At 30.9% G+C, this 22,009-nt stretch overlaps 2 protein-coding genes and 1 non-coding gene across 4 annotated transcripts; all 3 read left to right on the forward strand.

Moving 5' to 3' along the window:
• On the forward strand, positions 1-91 carry LOC125866483 (small nucleolar RNA Z122). Its single transcript, XR_007446538.1, has one exon. It is a non-coding gene; the product is annotated as a small nucleolar RNA Z122 (small nucleolar RNA).
• Positions 92-10,269: 10,178 nt separating this feature from the next.
• LOC125864835 (heterogeneous nuclear ribonucleoprotein 1-like) lies at positions 10,270-15,291 on the forward strand. Of its 2 annotated transcripts, XM_049544919.1 has the most exons (5): positions 10,270-10,444; positions 10,542-10,663; positions 11,213-11,439; positions 12,054-13,230; positions 14,623-15,291. In XM_049544919.1, the coding sequence occupies exons 3-5, from the start codon at positions 11,215-11,217 to the stop codon at positions 14,634-14,636; spliced, it is 1,416 nt and encodes a 471-aa protein (XP_049400876.1). In that variant the 5' UTR covers positions 10,270-10,444; positions 10,542-10,663; positions 11,213-11,214; the 3' UTR covers positions 14,637-15,291. The 2 variants fall into 2 exon arrangements, with proteins under 2 accessions (XP_049400876.1, XP_049400877.1); XM_049544920.1 differs by lacking the exon at positions 10,542-10,663.
• A 1,508-nt stretch (positions 15,292-16,799) lies between these two features.
• LOC125865056 (40S ribosomal protein S8-like) lies at positions 16,800-20,441 on the forward strand. Its single transcript, XM_049545221.1, has 5 exons — positions 16,800-16,908; positions 17,029-17,101; positions 18,091-18,421; positions 18,810-18,979; positions 20,176-20,441. The coding sequence occupies exons 1-5, from the start codon at positions 16,905-16,907 to the stop codon at positions 20,261-20,263; spliced, it is 666 nt and encodes a 221-aa protein (XP_049401178.1). The 5' UTR covers positions 16,800-16,904; the 3' UTR covers positions 20,264-20,441.
• The last annotated feature ends 1,568 nt before the right edge of the window (positions 20,442-22,009 follow it).

The following is a 22,009-nucleotide window of genomic DNA, read 5'->3' on the forward strand; positions in this document are numbered from 1 at the left end:
GTTGGGAAATGATGAGACTATATCGATATATCAGAGGGACAGTTTATCTGTGCTTTGCTGAATAAATTTTGCACGTCAGTCTGATCCCAATTACTTCTAAATCCTTTGTTTCAATAATTTTATATTTTAAAACCAGTTATATTAAAGTTTTATCGTTTGGTGTTTTATATATTTGCAAGACTTTTTGAAACTATTTATTATGTTAATAGTAGTTTGGATGCTTGTTGAAAATAACAAGTATTTGATGAAGTAATTGAGATATGCATATGCTAGTAAAATTATTTGTGTTTTGTCGGGAATTTAATATTACGGAATTTATAAAATAATATTTACAATATATCGATCATTAAAATTAAAACACTATATTATTTTACAAATGAAAATTATTACATCTTATCATTTATCTTTAATAACATAAATATAAATTAACGACTTTAAAAATACATATCAGGCATCCTTGGTTTGACCTCCCGTAGTGGTCCTTGCTGATCTGTAACATAAACAATGGTGTCAGCAAATCACTCAGAATTATCGTTGTTTTTAAATGAAAGGAAATTCTTCTATTTATAAACAACAAAAGATAGTGTGAACAAATATTTATTGTGTCTTATCGGAAAGGTTACAACTATTTGAAAAAGTTATAACCCTTCAGAAGGGTTACCATCTTTTATAAAAGTCACAATTTTTCATAAAAGTCGCAACACATCATTAAAGTTGCAATTTTTCATAAAAATCATAACTTTTCGTAAAAGTCACAATTTTTCATAAAAGTCACAATTTTTCATAAAAGTAGCAACTCTTCATTAAAGTTGTAATTTTTCATAAAAATCACAATTTTTCGTAAAAGTCACAATTTTTCATAAAAGTCACAATTTTTCATAAAGTTGCAACTTTTCATTAAAGTCACAATTTTTCATAAATGTGTCAACTTTTTATGAAAGGGGAAGGATAGTTTTAGAAATAAATAAATTAAAAAAGAATTCTGATTTGTGGTGGCGCCACGTAGGCGGGCCTGATATATGATTATTCTGAATAAAATTGTTACTTTAAAGTGATCTTAAGTAAATTTTACGAAGTGTATATATTAATTAATACTATGTAGAAAGAGAAATATTAAACAAAATGACCCTATTTGACAAAATTATTTGTTGATGTGTTTGTTTGCGGGTGGATTTTGTTGTTTGAGGTTTGGGGTTCAATTTCAATCCCTAAACAAAGCATGTTTTTTGCAAGATATATCATACTTGTGCTTAAAATTGTGGTTAAGTAAAATTGAAGTCAAAAACAATTTAAAATTGGTCTAAATAAATGAGATATAATAACTTTTATATGTCCTTTTAACTTGTAATAAGAAGATTAATAGTCATTAAATATGAAATAAAGTTAATTTTAAATTTATTTCGAAATTATTATCTTTAAGGGGAAAACAAGGAGTTATGAATCAAGAAGAATGGTTATTACGAGCACCTATTTTACCAAAAGGACTCACAAAAATTTATCAATGAGAATAAATAATTAATTTATCACATATCATGTAAAACTGTTGCTTTAAAGTTGAAATTAGGTGCGAGTAAACTTTTGACATTGTTCTAATATACCACGTTCAATTGAAATATGAAACTTTGTTAAATTGGTCCTAATTACACTTCGAACATCGATCTAATATACCATTTTCAAATCTTTTTGATGAAATTTCTCCCTCCGATACAAAAAGTGAATAAAGGGAATTCTTAAAGGCAGAATACTAGGTCGTTTTTCTTTTTAGTAGTCGATGCACATGAACTTTGTATCCCCTTTTGCTTCAATGTTGTGAAGGATTTGATGTACAATTTACTTAATTATTATCTCCATTTCAACAAAAACTCCATCATTATTTTCACACACGACAATAATATATTCAATATAATTTCATAAGTAGGTCTGAGGAGGGTAACATGGTCTCACCCTAGGGCGCACTGAACTAGGTGGGAGCAAGTTTGACAAAAGATTACACTATATATTCAAAATGAATTATTTTTTATGAATATATAGTAGATCAATATTGAATCTCTTTAACTTTTTCATGTGTTTACTTTTTCTGAACTCCTTCGTCAAATTTTTGGTTCTACCACTAGTCTTACCGCTATGCACCTTGTCAAATTCTTCCTTTCAGAAGAAAGGTTTGAAAGAAAGAAGTTTTTGATGGACCCTCGACCGAAATAACTTATATAAAAAAAACTTTATGAAAAGAAAATATGGCAAATACTATGATAACCAAAGTAAAAGGTAACAAACACACACAAAAAAAAGTGCCAGACAATATGAATTATAGCTGCCTAGTAAAGATTATTTTTGCCAGCTGCCTCTAGCTAGTTTTAGTTTTTGGAAAGCATGAGGAGACAAAGCAGGTGATCATGTCTGTCTAATGTTTTTGTCAAATTGCCCCCTTTGTACAAATTTCATATTTTACACAAGTTTTGGCCTGCATGTTTATAAGTAGGGTTGAAATAGCACATGGTCACTGTGGACTTAAGAATGAATCATTGCCCTTTTCCGAGTTTGAATTCGAGATTATAGCATAAACGCTTTAGGATGTGTTTAAGATATGTTTTTAAAATGCAAATTATAAAACTATACTACTTAAGACTTTAATTAATAAAATATCAATGTACTTCTATTTAATTACATACATAGTTTTTAAAAGAACATTTCAACAAAAATGTGTGTTTTTGGTATATAATATAACTATGTGTGAGATTGGTATATAATACCAACGTGTCAGACACTGTATACCAACATTATTACATGTTTTAACGCAAGTAATATTTAAAAGATTCAATGTATGATGTGGGCATATAATACCAACATTTCATTCAAAACAGAATCATTTACTTTAAGTAGTGGTTTCATATTCAATGTTTCATGTAGGTATAAATTACCAGAATATCAGTCATTGTATACACCAATGTTTACTATTATTTTTGTTTACACAACTATATATACCAATAATGCAACCATTATTTTTAACATTTTTATCATTATTATACATAATTTCTTACGTTAATGTTGTCTAATATAAATCAAACTTTTCACTTTAACTAGCTTTAAGTGTATTCAATGTTTCAAATCGGTATATTATACCACAATATCATCTAGTATATACCCCTCATTTATTATCAATACTTGTGCCTATTTCATCACAAGTACACCAAATCGGTATGTGATAGCCATTATTTACATCCATTTTTGTTAACATTTTTCAGTACTACTCCAAAATTATACCAAAAAATTTACGTTAATGATGTGCATTAATTTTGGTTCCAAACAAAAAAAATATTTACTCTAAGTAATGTTTTCAATTCAATTTGTATCAGTATTTGTGTTATTTCACAATAAGCACACCAATTGTGCTACATTTTTTTTGTATGTTACACTAACATTCACTCATTAGTAACAACACAAATTTTTTGAACATGTTGCATTTATCTAAGTCACCTAGAACGCAACAATGTATGTCAAACATGAGAATATCAAAGATATGTCAATTAAATCATCAATAATACAAATAAACTAATCAAGAGTAACCAAATTAGAGAAAAGTGCACTTATCAGTCTTAAAAAAATTCAGAATTGTTAGAAGAAAACATCAACAATAATAATTGAAATACAACAATGTTAATTCTGATAAGCAAATTTGGGGTAAGTCTTTTTATTATGTCATGATGTACTACATTTACTACAAGTGACTTTACTCCTCTTGTATTTTTCCTTCGTTAAATCCCTTCTTATGGTCGTTACTTGGTGGTTTGCCTGGTTGTTTCCTTATAATAACCCATATCGTTATGAATCTTCATTGGTGGAGATGGTCCACTCACGACATATTTTGGTTCTAAATGAAATATTGTTGTGTCAACACCTAATTGGGAAGCAATAGTAGTAATTAAGCCTTTATATTTTGTGTTTGCATCATATGTTACTCCTTCAATATCATAATCAACATATCTACCTATCTTAGATCAAAACATATTCAAAGTCAATCTCATCAATCAGCCTGGTCAATTCAATGTATTAAAATAATGTGCAAATTACAAAAGAATACTACTTAAAACTTTAATTAACAAAATATCAATGTACTTCTATTTAATTACATACATAGCTTTTAAATTACATACATAGTTTTTAAATTACATACATAACAAATTAATAAATTTTCGTTTTTTTAAGTTATTTATGTCGTAATTATGGTACTTAATATGTATACGTAAGTTTTTTGCCCGTTTTCAAAATATCGCTATATATGTATGATTCATTTTTTACTTAATTGATACAAAATAGCCCCCCCCNCCCCCCCCCCCCCCCCCCTCCACACACACACACCCAAATCATGCTGTAAACTACAGGTATGTGTTAGTGGCGAATCACTTCAAGATATTACTAAATAATTATGATATGTTTTTGCTCAATTTGTCCAAAACACCTATGCTTTAAACTATAGACATGTGATTCAGTGATGGTGCAAATTTCATGTTTAGCCATGCTTTGGACTTCTTGTCTACAAGTAGGGTTGAAATAGTACAAAAAGAAATACAAGGCTTCGAGATTTAAAGTTTATAAATTTTTAAAATAATTGTAAGTTAATATTAAGCGAATTTATATACAAGTATTCACATGTCTAGGTAAGAATCGATCCCTTAGATCCACCTTTGAGTTACGTGTTCATTCTTAAAAACACTAATTTAAAGAATATATAATTGTCTTCTATATATGTAGTTTGCGTACTCGTAATGAATCCGTACCTTGATTGAAAAAGAATCATAAATCTCTATTTTGAAAAAAAAAGCATTTTTAGTGAAGCCTTAACACGTGAACCTACAGAAACAGAACGAGAATTTTCACTAAGAAAAATGTAACTCTTCTTTTATCATATTTTTCAAATTTGACATTAATTTGTTTCTAGGTGTGTACCTATTTCTTTAGCAATTTACTCCTATATATGAATTTGGTACTAGACCTCACAACCCTTGGAAACATACACTAGTCCAAGGCTTTCTTTTTATAGTTTAATGATTCATAGTGGGTCCACATGACATTGAGAAAGTAAGGTACCAAATGAAAAATAAAAGCAAAAGAGAGTTGGGATTTATTTTTTCCATTTTTTTTGGATGTTTGATATTTGTATCGGAGCTTTAATTAATTTGAATTTATGCCAAGTAAAACTTATTTAATAGAAAATCACTCTTTATAAGAATTTTTTTCTATACTCATAATTCAAACTTGAAACGTCTGATTAATGGTAGATGAATCTTATCCATCCAACACAATTTTTTATATTGACTTGAAAGTTAGATACTAACCTATAAAAGACTCGATGAATATCAAGGACTATTTTTTATTTGAATTGTATATAATTATGTTCAAATATATATAAATTATCCATATTCAAATAGAAAAAAGATAAGAATCATTCTCTCTTCATATCTAGAGACAATATCATAAAATTATTCAAATTAGTGTTTTATGTTTTACTAAAAATAAATGGCACATAAGTTCTTTGATTTAAAGTTCAATATGAAAAAGGAGTTACTAGACACTAAAAACGGTATTTGGTATAATTAATTGGTATGGTACCTACCATACTACAAAATATTGAAATCAAACTTCAAAATATCGAATTATATCAAATTTAAATTAATATGATAATGATATAATAATTTTAAAAAATTAAATATCAAAATTATACCACAATTATCAACATAGATGGTGCTGTTGTAAATTATGATATTATAATTATTTTAAAAAAATAAATAATCATGAAAGGCCTGCAAATTACTCCAAAGTCTTCTACATAAAAATAGGCATTGACCTGTACCACTACAATTATTATTGTTGTTGTGGTTGACATTATTATTTATTTTTTACTTGAATAAGCAATAAACATGCATGGATGAAGAATAAAGTATGAAAATTCGATTACGATAAGTCGATAACTATCTGATTATCTTTTTTCTATACGAATTTAAATTTAACTTGGGCTCAATATAAATATTGAACACTGAATTAAAAAAAAAAAGAGAAATATTAATTAGCAAAAACACAAATGTGAAAAATGAACGCCTTACAAATATATTCTCCCACTTTGTTAAATAAATTATTCTCCCACTTTATTAAATGTGGTCCAGAAATATTACGATTTTTTTTACATAAACTTTGATTATCTTTTGCTTAAACAAATATACAAACAAAACTTTGTTTGTCTTTTTTTTGTTTATTAGTTAGGAAAGGTTCGCTATTTTCCTAAAGATATGACTCATATGAGCACAAAGAATTTAAAATTGATGCTACTTATACCTTAAATTAATAGTATAATAATAATTGAGTTTACAATTAAATATATATAAAAAAATTAATTTATATAAACACGATCTAATTAAAAACTATAAATCAATAATCAATCTTTTAAATCCGTCCTTGACCCCTAGTTCAATCCTAATAAGGGTTGAATTGGACTATTTGAAACCCCGTAAAGAGATTCTAATCATTTATCGTCCGAGATCGATTACATTTATACAAAGCTTTGAACTTGACTAATTGAAACTTCGCGAGAAGATTCCAATTCTTTAAATTCGCCTACGACCAGTTACGTGTGTATATATATAGCCAAACTTGTATTATTACATAAGATATGACCAACTTGTCTATATAGTAATGTAGAATGATAACATATATAAAGTACAAAGACGAACAATTTTGATGGTGAGGTAGTTGAAATCTCTCCACTAATTAATCTCGTGGTTCAACCTTCATCATAACAGAATTAGGTGCTAGGGGCAGAGGCGGACCCACATTCTCATTTGAGGGTGCACGTGCACCCGTTAACTTCAAAAAATGTTACGTATATATATGTATATATACCTTGAGATATAACATATATTTTATTAGGCGTCTTCAAGGCAGTAAAGTTGAATGGGTGCACTGGTTTAAACGCTTTGCAACGTTGTGTTCATGGTGCGAAGTAAAGTTTAAAGCCATCACTCCCCAAATCAAACTTTGCATAAGCGAATTATTTTATTCATATTTATATTTTAATAAAATTATCACAAAAATGGGTATTAGGAGACATGCTTTAGCTAAGGTGCTTTAGTCTTTGATAGTGCACCCATCGTCTTCAAATCCTGAGTTCACCTCTGGCTAGGGGTGAATTTAGCAGGTTGGTTATAGATTCATGTGAATCAAGTAATTTTTTTTACTTAATCTATGTGTATACATATATGTTGAAGAATATACATGTAAAACTGTAATCAACCCTCTAAATCTGCTTCTAGCTTCTAATCCCAATTGACGAGGATTGAACACAATATCTTAGTGGAGAAATTTCAACCACCTCATCTCACACCGGTGAAAATTATTTGTCTTTATACTTTAAATATATCATTCTATATTTTATATATATACTAGATTTTGTTGCTCGTGCTATGCACGGGCCCAATAACATAAATGATATGTTTTGGGGCTAATAACGAAGTTTTTGAAGCGATTGTTTGCTTGGATAAAGGAATAAGTTTTTTTATCACAAACCTGTACTTTCTTTGACGCTATTCAAGGCACAATAAGACTACCTACATACAACATTTTTGAACAATTTTATGTTATCAATTATCACGATTTAATTTTAAGAATCAATCAATTTTTTTTCTGTTTTTTTAATAAATATTTTAAGTTGTCAATTATCAGGATTTATTGTATTTTATACATAATTTTTAACGATAGATTAATTTCAAGAATCAATCGAATTTTTTTAAATGTATTTATTTTTGAAATATTTTATGTTGTCAATTATCATGATTTATAGTATTTTTACGATAGATTAACTTCAAGAATCAATGGAATTTTTTGTATCTTTTTCAAAACATATTTTATGTTGTCAATTATCATGATTTATAGTATTTTTAGGCAATTTTTAAATATAAAAAATTTTAAAAAATAAGACAAATAAATTAAAATGGACCCAATATATGTTATTTTTGTTGTCTCAATTTATGTGACACAAATGAAATTTGGAGAGTCATTGAATATTATATATTATACTTGGGCATAAACTCTCTTACGCACGGGCCCAATAACTATTATTTTTTGTCCTAACGTATGTGTCACAGATAAAATATAGTGAGTTATTTAAATTTAATATGATTTTTAAATATTTTAAGTTGTTAATAATGTAATTTATAATATTTTTACGTAATTTGTAAATACTTAATATATATTACTCCACTTGTCTCAATGTATGTAGCATAGATAAAATTTCAAGAGTTAATCAAATGTTGTTAATTGTTAAGATTTACAATACATTTTACGTAGTTTTCAGTAATTTGACATTAAATAATACATATTATTACTTTTGTCTCATTTTATGTGACATTGATAGATTAATTTTAAGAATCGGTCAATTTCTTTTTTTGTGCATTTTTAATAAATATTTTAAGTTGTCAATTATCACGATTTATTGTATTTTATACATAAATTTTAACGATAGATTAATTTCAAGAATCAATCGAAATTTTTTATATGTATATTTTTTAAAAATATTTCATGTTGTCAATTATCATGATTTATAGTATTTTTACGATAGATTAACTTCAAGAATCAGTGCAATTTTTGTATTTTTTTCAAAACATATTTCATGTTGTCAATTATCATGATTTATAGTATTTTTACGCAATTTGTAAATATAAAAAAAAATTAAGACAAATAAATTAAAATGGACGCAATATATGCTATTTTTGTTGTCTCAATTTATGTGACACAAATGAAATTTGAAGAGTCATCCAAATTTGCACTTTTTTTAAAAAAAAATTTAAAGTTATTAATTATTGTGATTTATAATATTTTTATGTAACTTTCAAATAACTTCCTAATTTATGTGATATGGATAAAATTACAAAATTAACCCTTTTAAAATGTCTTCCAGATATTTTAAGTTGTTAATTATTATTATTTTTAATATTTTTTTGGTAATTTGAAAATGATATACGTTATTTTTTCTGTCTCAATATATGTGACCCGGATAGAATTTTGAGAGTCAACCTATTTTATGGTAGAATTTTAAATATTAAATATTTTAAGTCATTTATAAATGATTTATTATATTATATTATTATATATAATATTATGTTATATATATATTATATTTATTTTCTACTATATAATAAAAGAGAGTTTATGTATATATTATATTATATATTATATAAACTCCCTTAGAAAATAAATATATATTATATATATTATATAGTAGAAAAAATAATTTATTATATTATGTATTAAATGTCTCATCATAAACTTTCTCTTATATATAAGTAGAATACATATAGACAAGTTGGCCATATGTTATGTAATAAATAATAATATAGGTAGGCGCCCCCACCTAGTATTTCCACGATTTGCCACAACCAATTGTACATAAAAACAGACATATACGCACGTAATCTCATTCACGGACCGCTACCTCCATCTACTTGTCTTATTTATTTATTTCATTTTTTTCACTTTAAAATAGTTGATAAAAATTAAGTGTTAAAAATTTATATTTTAAGTCTTATAAAAGAAAATTGTGTATCTCGTCAAAATTGGAATAAAGTTATACATCTTACTTTTTTTAGATTTTATTTGTGAAATTACAGTAAGTATGTTATTGGAAAATATTTTTAAGAGGATATCACTAGAATAATTAATATCAATTTGATTATAAACTTCTCATTTTATCATTTAATGAAATGATTTATAACTAAATAAATTTCTTTGGATTGTTTTAGACGACAAATTTTCGAAAGTCTTTATTTTTTCTCAAAATTTTAACAGTTTTTGTTAGATGGAAGATGCTTATCAATGGTAAAATCATAAATTGAGATTAATTTTAACTTACGATAAAATTTAAGATTTGAAGTTATGAATTTGTACAATGATTTCAACTTAATATACAATAATAAGTGAATACACAATATAAACAAAACTTGGTTAATTTTCTTGTGAACACACACGATATATGTACTACTCCTTTGATTTATTTTTATTCGTCACGTTTTAATTCACGAAAGAGTAAATCCATCATTACATATAAAATACTTTTGACATATATCGAACACGAATAAACTTTTTTAAAAAATACATCTAATTTGATCAGCTTATAAACTTAGCCAAACACCTCGATAATAGATTAAAAAATTTCAATTCCCTTCAATATTTATTTATGTATCATATACATATTTAAAAAAAGTGAATAAAAAGAAGAGAGGGACATTTGGGAAGAGAGGTAGAGGATGAGCACTCACATCCTCTGTTTTCATCTTATTCCTAAAATATTAATAATAATAACTATATAGCTATATACTCCTCTTTAGATCTCTGGTTATAATTTCTACCATTTCCCCAATTTGGGTTTTTTCTTGAAAAAAATGTTCAATCTTTACAAATGGTATGAGAAGATATTTTTGATTTGTCTCTATTTTTTTTATTTTCTTTTGATTTTTTGTTGTTGAGCTTCTGATCTGTTGGAATTTTGATGTTTTCAGATACATTGGATTGTTTTTTGATTGATGGTACAAGGATCCATGTTCTTGGATTGAATCCAACACTTTCCCCTTGCTGTTTGATCAGTATTCCCACCTGGAGTCTGCCTGATTTGCTAGATAAGGTCTGTTTCTTGTTTTGTTAATCCTTTTGTTTATCCACATTTTTGGATCTTTTTATAAAAAAGGAAAAAAAACTGGGGTATGGGGGAGGGGATTACAAAGTGGGAATCAAATTGTTATCGAAAAGATGAAAGTTCAGGTAGCCAACCAACTGAGTTAGTAAGATTTCCACCTATGGGGTGTTTTAAATTCCCAAGTTTTTGTTATATCAAGTTGGTAATTATCTACCTATGTTAAATTTGATTAAGATGCAGGCATTTTTGCTAATACAGATTCATAGTGATTGAATTTGTCTAGTAGTAGTATTGATTTTCTTGTATTATATGGTGTTAGATGTGATTTCGTTATGTGGGTGAAACTTAGTTTTGTGGATATTCAACTTATGATTGCAGCAAAAAAACTGTTTTTTCTTATGTTGAGTGGAAGAATTTTGCTCAAATTCTTAGTGATTGTCTATTTGTGGTATGAACTTTTTGCATTTGCTTGTGCAAGATGTGATTTTGTTATGAGGGAGGAACTTTATTTTGTGGATATTGATCTTATGATTGCAGAAATGATGGAGTCAGATCTTGGTAAGCTATTCATAGGTGGGATTTCTTGGGACACGGATGAGGATCGTCTTAAAGAATATTTCAGTTCATATGGAGAAGTGGTGGAAGCTGTGATCATGAGGGATCGTAATACTGGCCGTGCTCGTGGTTTTGGTTTTGTTGTATTTGTTGATCCTGTTGTTGCTGAAAGAGTAGTTAAGGAGAAGCATATGATTGATGGACGAACGGTAGTTGCTCTTATATTTCATTTTAATTCTTTCTAATTTATTTTAGATGAATTTCAATGCAGAAACATGGTCAATGAGGATTGTTATAGCTGAGCCAACTTGTTTGTAGTTGAAGCATAGTTGTTATTTATTTTATCTTTAGATATTATAGTGAAATGGACATACAAGATTCATAAAGCCGATCCCAACTAGTTTGAGATCGATCCATAATAGTTGTTCTACAAGTTTAATAATCATAGGTTACTTAAATGTGAGCTGGCACGGAAAGCTGTAATGGAAGGTTTATGCTAAATGATTTGTTGCACTTTTGCAGCAGCTAATTGATAGAGACCTATTGTTTACATTAAGTTTATATACACTTCAAAGACTCTATCAAACGGATAATCATCTCCATTTCTGAAGCTTTGGAACAACGGTAAAGTTGTCTCCGTGTCACCTCTAGGTCACGGGTTCAAGTCGTGGAAGCAGCCACTAATGCTTGCATTAGGCTAGACTGTCTACATCACACCCCACCCCAAGGGGTGTGGCCCTTCCCCCAACCATGCTTATGCAGGATGCTTTATGCACCAAACCGCCTTTTTTATCTCTACATTTTAAGTTGCTTCGATTTTCAGGTTGAGGCAAAGAAGGCTGTTCCTAGGGATGATCAACAAATAATAAATAGAAACAATAGCAGCATTCAAGGATCTCCAGGTGGTGGACGCACAAAAAAGATATTTGTAGGAGGCTTAGCATCTACTGTCACGGAGAGTGATTTTAAGACATACTTTGATCAGTTTGGTACAATTACAGATGTCGTAGTGATGTATGACCATAATACTCAGAGGCCAAGAGGGTTTGGATTTATAACTTATGATTCGGAGGAAGCAGTTGATAGGACATTGTTTAAGTCTTTTCATGAACTAAATGGTAAACTGGTTGAAGTAAAGCGTGCTGTACCAAAGGAGCTATCTCCAGCGCCTAGCCGTAGCTCTTTCATGGGATACAACTATGGACTCAATAGAGCCAACAACTTCCTCAACAACTATGCTGCTCAGGGTTATAATCTAGCGTCGGTTGGAGGATATGGGGTCAGGATGGATGGCAGGTTTAGTCCAGTTGCCGGTGCTCGTGCCGGTTTCTCTCAGTTTGCTTCTCCTGCTTATGGAATGGGTGTCAATTTGGACCCGGCGTTGAGCCCCACCTTTGCAGGAGCTTCCAACTTTAGCAATAATCTTGGTTATGGACGGATACTAAACCCATATCTCGGTGCAAATTCAAGCAGATACACTACTCCTATTGGATACAGCACAAGCAACAATAGAGCGGATTCTTTTCTAAGCTCCCCAACCAGGAATTTATGGGGAAATATTGGCCTCAATGCTTCAGCAAGTTCTGGTGGTCCAGGTTCATTTGTAGGCTCTGGAAGCGGAAATTATGGCGTCTTTGGGAATAACAATGCTAATTGGGGCTCTCTTGTTTCCGTTCCGGGTGGTAATTCTTCTGGATATGGTGGTGGAAATTTCAGGAGTGGGGAAAATAATTATGGGCTGGGATCTGGAGGACTTGGAAGAAACAATGCTGCTACAACCTCATCGTTTACTGCATCAACTGGTGCTTACGAGGGGTCTTACGGAGATCAATTCCGTGGTGCTTCAATGTATGGTGATCGAACTTGGCAAGGCGTGTCTTCTGATGCAGATGGTTCTGGTTCATTTGAATATGGTCTTGGAAATCCAGCTGATGTTTCTGCTAAAGATTCTGAGGATTATATCGGAAATTATAGTATTTCAAATAGACAACCGAATAGAGGTAACATTATACTTCCAATTGCCTCCCTTGGTATTTATTTGATAAATCTTTTTGCATCATTTCTTAATTTAACCATGAATCCGTATTTTGGAATATGAATCAGACTTTTCCTTTGGCAAGATCCTAGCTTGAAAAACATTAGGATATAGACACAGTAGTGAACAAAAGGTCTATGGATATTCTTTTCGTTAGTACTCTCTTTTAGGTTCAAAATTTGAGCTCAGTATATATGAAATGTAAAACTTTATTGTCAAAGTTTCTGAGTGGAAGACATAAAATGCTAGGTGATTTCTTCCCATTTGTCCTAGCCTTGGCGGACAGACTTTTTGTCTATTTAGGATTTTGGCAACCTTGCATTTTGTTCTTCTTCAGATGAGGCAATCTATGCCCAAAAAATACACCAAAACTTCTGGCCAATCTTAATTAATGACAAAACAAAGATGGATTGGATCGAGAGGCGATGCTTATGCCTTGTCACTATGGTGATGGGTGGTGAAAAAACTGGGAAAATTGCCTAGGGACCTGTCTAGTGTGGAAAAGGTCATCTTCACTATTCATCCACTCTAAATACATGTGTGTGCACATACACGTGATGTGAGCGAATATTATTTTTCACCCCGACCATATTTGTAGATGGGAAAAGGCCGTCTACACCTTGTAATCCACCCTCAACTGTACGTGCAGGCGCACACATGCACACACACTGAGACATGGTACACACACTCATGCACACGCATGTGCACACTCATAAATAATGTTTATGTAAAAAGGTATGGTAGGGGGAGAAAAATACGTTTTTTCCTCCCTTTTCCAGATACCATTGCCATCCCTGGCCATGACACTCATTTGTGGTCACGGATTACCCAGACTTGCCAACAATGAACAAACACTAGTGCTAAGAGGGCAGTATGGGATCCTGCATGCCGAAGTGGAGCTAGAATAGAGTTGTGGGTTCGGCCGAATCCAATAGTTTTGGTCCAAACCTTGTATTTATCTTAAGAAATTCATTAATATGTACTACAAATTATTAATTTAGAACCCAATAACTTGAAAAGACTAGAATCCCAAACCCATAACCTTCAAATTCTGGCTTTGCCCCTACCTGCATGGTATGGGGTCACTATTTTCAGCTGACAGCAAAAGCAGCCTTACTCGTATATGGAGATTGTCGACAAAACTTGTTTTATCTCGTATATACAAATAAAAAGATTGTCTTCAATTAGAGATATATAATACCGGTTTGCCATCATTTTGGTTAAACTTGCAGTTGGATGCATAAAATAAAGCAATGTATGTATATTATCTTTCTCCAGCACAAGTTAATTCTTGAAAGAATGCTATTTGTTATTCAGAAATTGAGACAGCTCATCTTTTCTTTTTGACTGTTTCCAGGAATTGCAGCATAGAAGATTTCGTTATTTGGATATCTGAAGATACTTAGGAGAACAGACTTATAAGAGAAAGAAGTGGAAGTCGATGTTTATATAGTACCCCTCACAATATATATAGATATATATATACATATATATTTATAAATATATTTCAGATATAAGAAAGCTGATCTCTAGAGCTAGTGAGGCGCTTGTCCAGTTTTAAAGGTGTTTTGTGACAGTTTGAAGTATCAATATAGTAAAATCAATATAGGCTCTTTTTTCAGCACTCGATCAAGATGTATATCAGATTGCAAGGTATACATGATACCGTCTATTGTAGTTGATGTGTTTGTGCACCCCCGCGATAAGACCAGTACCTCTGGTACTATGTTGAGCGTTAGAGTTGTCATTTTTTATATTCTTTTTTTTTTGACGTTTTGTTCACTGTAGTGCCCGGCAAAGTTGCTGGTGTTTGTTCTTATAGTTTCCCCTCTCTTTCTGGGATTTGCTTTTCTTTCAGATTGTATGTGAGGTCATGTTTGATTTACTAGTGTGAAACAATTGGGAATACCAACTTAGGATCCCATCAAATAAGTACTGAATATTCTGAATTCATTTGATACTGCAGATTTTGTAAACAATATATTTGAAGCTTTATGTTTGTGTATGGGACTATATTGCACATGAAGTAGACTTTCCCCTTCTCTTTGCTTGCATTGCTTATCCATAAGTGCTTCATTCAAATAATCCATGTTTGAAGTTTGTTTTGACTTGTATGGTTCTTTGCTTTTTTAGGTTTATGTATTTTTTGCTATTTTGCTGGGATAGGAGGGTGCGGAAGACAAAAAATTGTGGTAGGAGGATAGTAGAGAGCGAGACGTAATCTTGTTGTCCGTTCATATTAGTAGTCTTAATATTGCTCCTATAGTTTTTAGTCATTTGATTTTGTTACACTATCTGTTGATCTTTGTAGCTCAATTATCGTATTGATTTGTTGTAGTTTTTGTCATGTTACTATTTGTTGTTCCTTACACTTCCGTTACTTCTCATTCGAGATTGTGTTCTTTTCCCTGAGTCGAGGGTCTATAAAAAATAACCTCTCTACCTTTTGGGTAAGGGTGGGGTATAAACTCTATCCCACTTTCTAGGACTATATTGAATATGTTATTGTTATTTTATATTGCTCGAACTTTCCACAAATATCGTTACAATTTAGATTCTAAAAAAATACACTATTTTTGAAGGTTTTGACATGTACCAAACAAATCCATCTTGTTGGTGTCCATGTTTTTAAAAGTAAAAGGTGCAAAAAATGGATAAGATCCATCAGGCTTGAAGCGAAAAGCGAGAAATGAAAAATGCAACATATGAATTTTGGTATAATATTAGTCGAATTTCAACTTTCAAATTGCAATTATGCTCCGATACTAATCTTCCAATAATTGAAAATTGAGATTCAAAGCTCACTTTGCGCGTCATTGTTGGAAACACTACTATTTGAGGCGCATATCTTTTGGCGTGAAGTCGAAACCTTTGGCTTGGACATCATTATCACTTAACGTGATAAAGTGATGACTTTTAATAACATTAGTTGATCCTACTATAGTTTTTTTTGTTAGTAAAGTTTTGACACAAAAAAAATAAATATTGATCTGGTGAGATCACTTTTATACAAACAAGATATAGTATTTGCGTCATCAGCTATGCTCAGTCTCTCTAGCTCTTAATTTAGAAATCTTGATAAAAGGATAAAAATGCTAGTTGTGAACTCATAAGTAAATTGCTCCCGTTATTTGATTATTTGATAAGCAATGCAAAGGTGGATCATAGATTCAAACTATGAATTCAAGTTCAAAATTCTACTATAATTCATTCAATCTATCGTATTTGAAATCTATTCAATATTATAACCACCCCTCGAAGTTATTACTTACTTGATTAATAATCATTATGTATTGAATTATAAGATAAAGTTTTAAGATGATATAAGATTTTTAATGATACTTCTGAACAAATTGTAATCTAAATAGTAAAATATTGTCTACTCTTATCATTCCTTTGAATCAAATATTTGTACCAAATTGGAATAAATAAAAATTGAGGGACTGAAATTGAATTAGAGGCTAAACAACAAGGACTAAAATGCAAAGGGAGGACAAAACTGGTATTTTAACTACAGCTAGGGTTTTAAAAGATGGTTTAAAAACCCAGTGGGTCTCATTTAGCCGTCCCGCTTGAAGAGCCCTTCTCCGTTGCAGTGCAAAATCACCGGAACCCTAGGATACTTCGTCGCCGGCAACCATGGGTAACGAAATCGATCCTATCAGCTTACCTTTGACTTCGTTTATCTCGTTTGTTTGTTTTCTATTATTGTGAGATTGTGAAAAATAAGCTTAAAAGAGCAATTTGCTATGGTGTTTGACAGGTATCTCTCGTGATTCGATGCACAAGAGACGTGCCACTGGAGGCAAGAAGAAGGCATGGAGGAAGAAGCGAAAGTAAGTGGAAATTATTGTTTTCATCTCAATGTGATGTTACAGAAGATTCAAAATAGTCGATACAAACTAATTCGGGATGAGTGTAGTTGATAGATTGGATATTTCTACTATTTTGTAGCTGGATGCAATGGAATGGATGTGTTGTTTTATATAGTTTTAGTTAAACTAAGTTGAGGTTGAGCAATGAGATTTGTTGATGTTATTTTGACCTGAATTTAGTTATCTGTGTATATAAGATTGATATAGTCGATCAAACTTATTTGTGACGAGTGTAGTTGATATATTGAATATTTTCTACTATTTTGGAGCTGAATGTAATGCAATTGATGCAAAGGTCTTATGCAGTTTCCTAAAACTTACTCGAGGTTGAGAAATGCTGATTTTTTGATGCTATATTGACCTGAATGTAGTGATTTGTGTACATAAGATTGATATATTCGTCCAAAATAATTTGGCAGGGGGTCTAGTTGATATATTGGATATTTTCTACTTTTGTAGCTGAATACAATTGGAATGGATGCAAAAGATTCATACGGTTCAGTAAGAGTAACTTGGGATTTGAGTGAAATTGATTTTTTGATTGTCTGACTATATTGATCTGAATGTAGTGGAATGTGTACTGATATAGCAGACCAAAGTATTTTGTGGTTGAGTGCCATTGATTTATTGAATGTCAATACTTTTTGATCTGAGCATAGCTGAAATGGATGCTACATGAGGATTTTTGTAGTTGATTCAAATTAATTTGGGATAGTGTATTTATTTTATTGAATGCCATTTGTCTGATGAAATATGGACCTTTTATAGAGGAAGAAATGTAGATTTATTAGGATGTAGTTATAGGTGGCTTTTGTTACATAATTGCAATGAGTTTTTGTCTTTTTCCTTAGAGTAGATCTTCCCAAATTCTTATCTTGGGTTGTCCATAGATATGATTTCAATTGAGCGTACATTATGATGTTGACTTTTGATTTAATGTCTCTGTGAAGGTATGAGATGGGAAGACAGTCTGCAAATACAAAGCTGGTGCCTAATGCTAAGACTGTTAGGAGGATCAGGGTCCGAGGAGGCAATGTGAAGTGGCGTGCTTTGAGGTTGGACACTGGAAATTACTCTTGGGGTAGTGAAGCTGTTACTAGGAAGACCCGTTTATTGGATGTGGTCTACAACGCCTCAAACAATGAGTTGGTTAGAACACAAACTCTAGTGAAGAGTGCTATTGTGCAAGTTGATGCAGCTCCATTTAAGCAGTGGTATCTCCAGCATTACGGTGTTGAAATTGGTCGCAAGAAGAAGAGTGCTGCCAAGAAGGAAGGAGAGGTATTTGCACAAATGCTTTTCTCATCTTATGTGGGCTCTTTTGTTCATGATGTTCCACTTCTTTTTATTTGATAATTATTTTATGATACAATTTATTGACTTAATTCACACACTTAGTTGCAAGATGTTTTGCTTGAGTATTTGTGAAGCTACAAATGTTTCTTGCACTGTATGTGGTGTTTCTCATGCAAATTGAAATACACAATTGATTGTGTTAAATTTTATAGAGACGTTTTGCCCCTCTTTTCTGAATATTGTTCTTTTAATCTTTTTCAATGTCTCTTGTGGTGAATTTTGTCTCAGTATATGTTTACAGCATCGTGTTCTATTGGTTTGGTTGGCATAGAGTCTCAGTGCATTATGTGAAGGTTTCTATTTGATTTTTCAGGAGGTTGCTGAGGCTGCTGCAGAGGAGAAGAAAAGTAACCATGTCCAAAGAAAGCTGGAAAAGCGTCAACAGGATCGCAAGATCGACCCACATGTTGAAGAGCAATTTGCTAGTGGTCGTCTATTGGCGGCAATCTCATCACGACCTGGCCAATGTGGCCGTGCTGATGGGTATGAGTTTTCTTCTCTATTTAATCTTTGTAGAAAACTATGAAGCTTAAATCTGTAGTCTCTTTGTTTCACTCTACCGACCTGCTACTAACTAATATTTTGACTTGATGTTATGCATTTAATGACATAATACATTTTTTCAACTATGAAAACTCTTGGCCATGCTAACTTGAATTTGCCAAATCTTTGAATTGGAGGTCTAGTATTATCTTAATTTTTTTTGGCTGCATCTTTGCTGATTTTTTTTATGGCTAAACTAAGATCATATGTCATTGAATTAATGATCTTTTCCTTGTTGATATAGATTTAACTATCTGCATCAATTCTGGTCCAAATAAACCGTGATGAAAAAAATGATTTAACGAAAAAAAACTTTTCATCTTAACCATAAAAATGATTTAACTAGAATTTTAATTTAGTCTATAAGACAACAGTGTATGTTTGGTCTTGAATATCTTACATTTATGCATCTTTTGGAATCTATTAGTTATGACTTTGGACTTGGAAGATATAAAATACTTCCTCTGTACCAGATTATGTGAACATTTTCTTTCTAGTTCGTTCTAAAATAATGGAAGCTTTCTAAATTTGGGAACAATATAACTTGAACTTCTCATTTTACCCTTGATGAGAAGCTCTTACAGGGGTAATTGCATAGCTTCCTTTCTTCAGTGTTTATATCTATCAGTTTGCGTCATATAACTTTAACTTCTCATTTTACCCTTGATGAGAAGCTCTTACAGGGGTAATTGCATAGCTTCCTTTCTTCAGTGTTTATATCTATCAGTTTGCGTCATTTGCTATTTGTTTTGTTAGCCTGCTATTTTGCTGTCTTGTGTCCTTGCACCTTACTATAATTTCTTCTTTAGGGTCTATTGGAAGTAACCTCCCCACCTTGCAAAGGTAAGGGGGTAAGATCTGTCTACGTGTTACCTCCCCATACCTCACTTGTGGGAATACATTGTGTATGTTGTAGTTTGTTGTCGAGAACCTCTTATACCGTCCCAAATATTACAAAATGTTAAAAGACCACACATCCCAGAAGTCTGAAAATTATGACCATAAGTTGCAAAAGCTTTTCTTTCTTTGATTTCAAACCGATTCAAACTTTATCACATAAATTGGAACAGAGAGAGTATCATGCTTGACTCTTGCAGCTGCCATTTCTTACATTTTTTTATTTTAACTTTTGGCAGTTACATCTTGGAGGGTAAGGAACTGGAGTTTTACATGAAGAAGCTACAGAAAAAGAAAGGGAAGGGTGCAAGTGGTGCTACTGCTTAAGAGTTGTAACTCATCATAAGTTTTATATGAGATTGCCTCTGTTATTACTCTCCATAGAATGGGAATTAAGAACATCCTTTAGCTATTATTAGAGTTTAAGATCAGACTTATCTTTTTTGTAATGCGATGTCACATGATTTTGACAGGGTCATCTTACATCACTAATGTTTTCTTCAGATACATTAAGATAAGGCTTGTGTCAGCTTTCAGATTTTACATTGTTGAGAACTTTGCGTACTATGAGTTCAATTTTTTTTGGTTTTCCACCGTATGTCCAGAGCTTTCATTAGAGCTCCGACTAAATTTAGATAGCGCATTGTATGTATCATTCAGGAGTAATGCTTCTAACATAATTTTTTCCATATTCGGGGTTGAATTCGAGACTTGTTTTCCACTGTTACATTTTAATAGCAAAGGTAAAATAGACACAAATAAATAAATTATTTCTTGATTTTTCAAATTGAATAAACATTGTTTGATAGCTATTTTTATTATATACTCTCTCTTATTCAAAAAGAATAATCTAGTTTCCTTTTTAGTCTGTTTAAAAAAGAATGACTCTTTTCCTTTTGTGGTAACGCTTCAACTTTTCACGTGGTATATTTAAAATCACAAGATTAAAACGCTTTTTTTTTTTCTTAAACTCTATTTTAAGTTAAATTTGGTCATTCTTTTTTAAACGGATGAAGTAATACAAGTAAAGAGGGACGGAGGGAGTAATAAAAAAACAATATATTAAGGTACAACAAAGAAGAATAACACATGGCCACGTGTATTTGTTACATGATAATTTCGTCTTCTTTTTCCCAAACGTGTTAATTTCCCCAGCAAGCACCGCAAATTTTTTGTTTTCTTATTAGCAGCTAAAACGTTCATTCATACATATCATGCAGCAAAAATATTACTTAGAAATAGAAAAACCCCCAAATGATGTTAAATTTGATTCAGAATTGAGTTTTAAAAATGGCACTGTTCGATTATGTGAATGATACTGGAAATAATAGCAGCGATGAGATGGTGGTTTCGATAACGGTTTTCGTCGCGATTTTGTGTCTTTGTTTAGTGATTGGTCATTTACTCGAAGAAAATCGATGGGTTAACGAATCCATCACCGCCATTATCGTTGTAAGTATATATACATACATATATATAATTGAATTCTTGAAAGTTCGAGATGGATGTTTGAATTTTTTCTTCTAGCAGATAGTACTTCCTCTGTCTCAATTTAGAAAATTTATATGAGTCATCGTAAAAAGGAACATTTCTATATTAAATAACAATTTAAATTTAAAATGTCTATTTTATCCTTAATGAAATAATTTATAGCTACTATAATTAAATTTTACCACAAGTTTTAAAAGTTTCCCTTTTTCTTTCTTACATTGTGCGGAGTCAAACTAGCTCACATAAAATAGTACGGAGGGAATACTACTTATTACACTTATGATTTTATAGTAGAAAATATGGTTTAAATTATGTCGTTAAATATTTTTGTTAAGATTGTCTTACAATTCAGTCTATGGAATAGAGGGAGTAGTATTCTATAGACTAAATTTGCGGGCAATATTTGATTCTTTCATCCATTGGGATTTGAATAGTCAAATGTATTGTTCAAAGTTCGGATCTTTGAAAATTTTCTTAATAGTTTGTTATGAATCTTTTACCGATCATTCTGAACATATTTTCAAAATTTTATTATTTTCTTAAAATACAATTGATGTAATTATAATTTAAAGTTATAGACAA

Source organism: Solanum stenotomum, chromosome 5 (assembly GCF_019186545.1).
Source record: "Solanum stenotomum isolate F172 chromosome 5, ASM1918654v1, whole genome shotgun sequence".
NCBI lineage: Eukaryota > Viridiplantae > Streptophyta > Magnoliopsida > Solanales > Solanaceae > Solanum > Solanum stenotomum.

Coding starts and splice junctions, on each gene's coding strand:
- LOC125864835 (XM_049544919.1), top strand. CDS start 11,215: ATGATGGAGTCAGATCTTGGTAAGCTATTCATAGGTGGGATTTCTTGG. Junction 11,440..12,053: donor ATATGATTGATGGACGAACG/GTAGTTGCTCTT, acceptor TTCGATTTTCAG/GTTGAGGCAAAGAAGGCTGT.
- LOC125865056 (XM_049545221.1), top strand. Junction 17,102..18,090: donor GCATGGAGGAAGAAGCGAAA/GTAAGTGGAAAT, acceptor GTCTCTGTGAAG/GTATGAGATGGGAAGACAGT. Junction 18,980..20,175: donor CAATGTGGCCGTGCTGATGG/GTATGAGTTTTC, acceptor AACTTTTGGCAG/TTACATCTTGGAGGGTAAGG.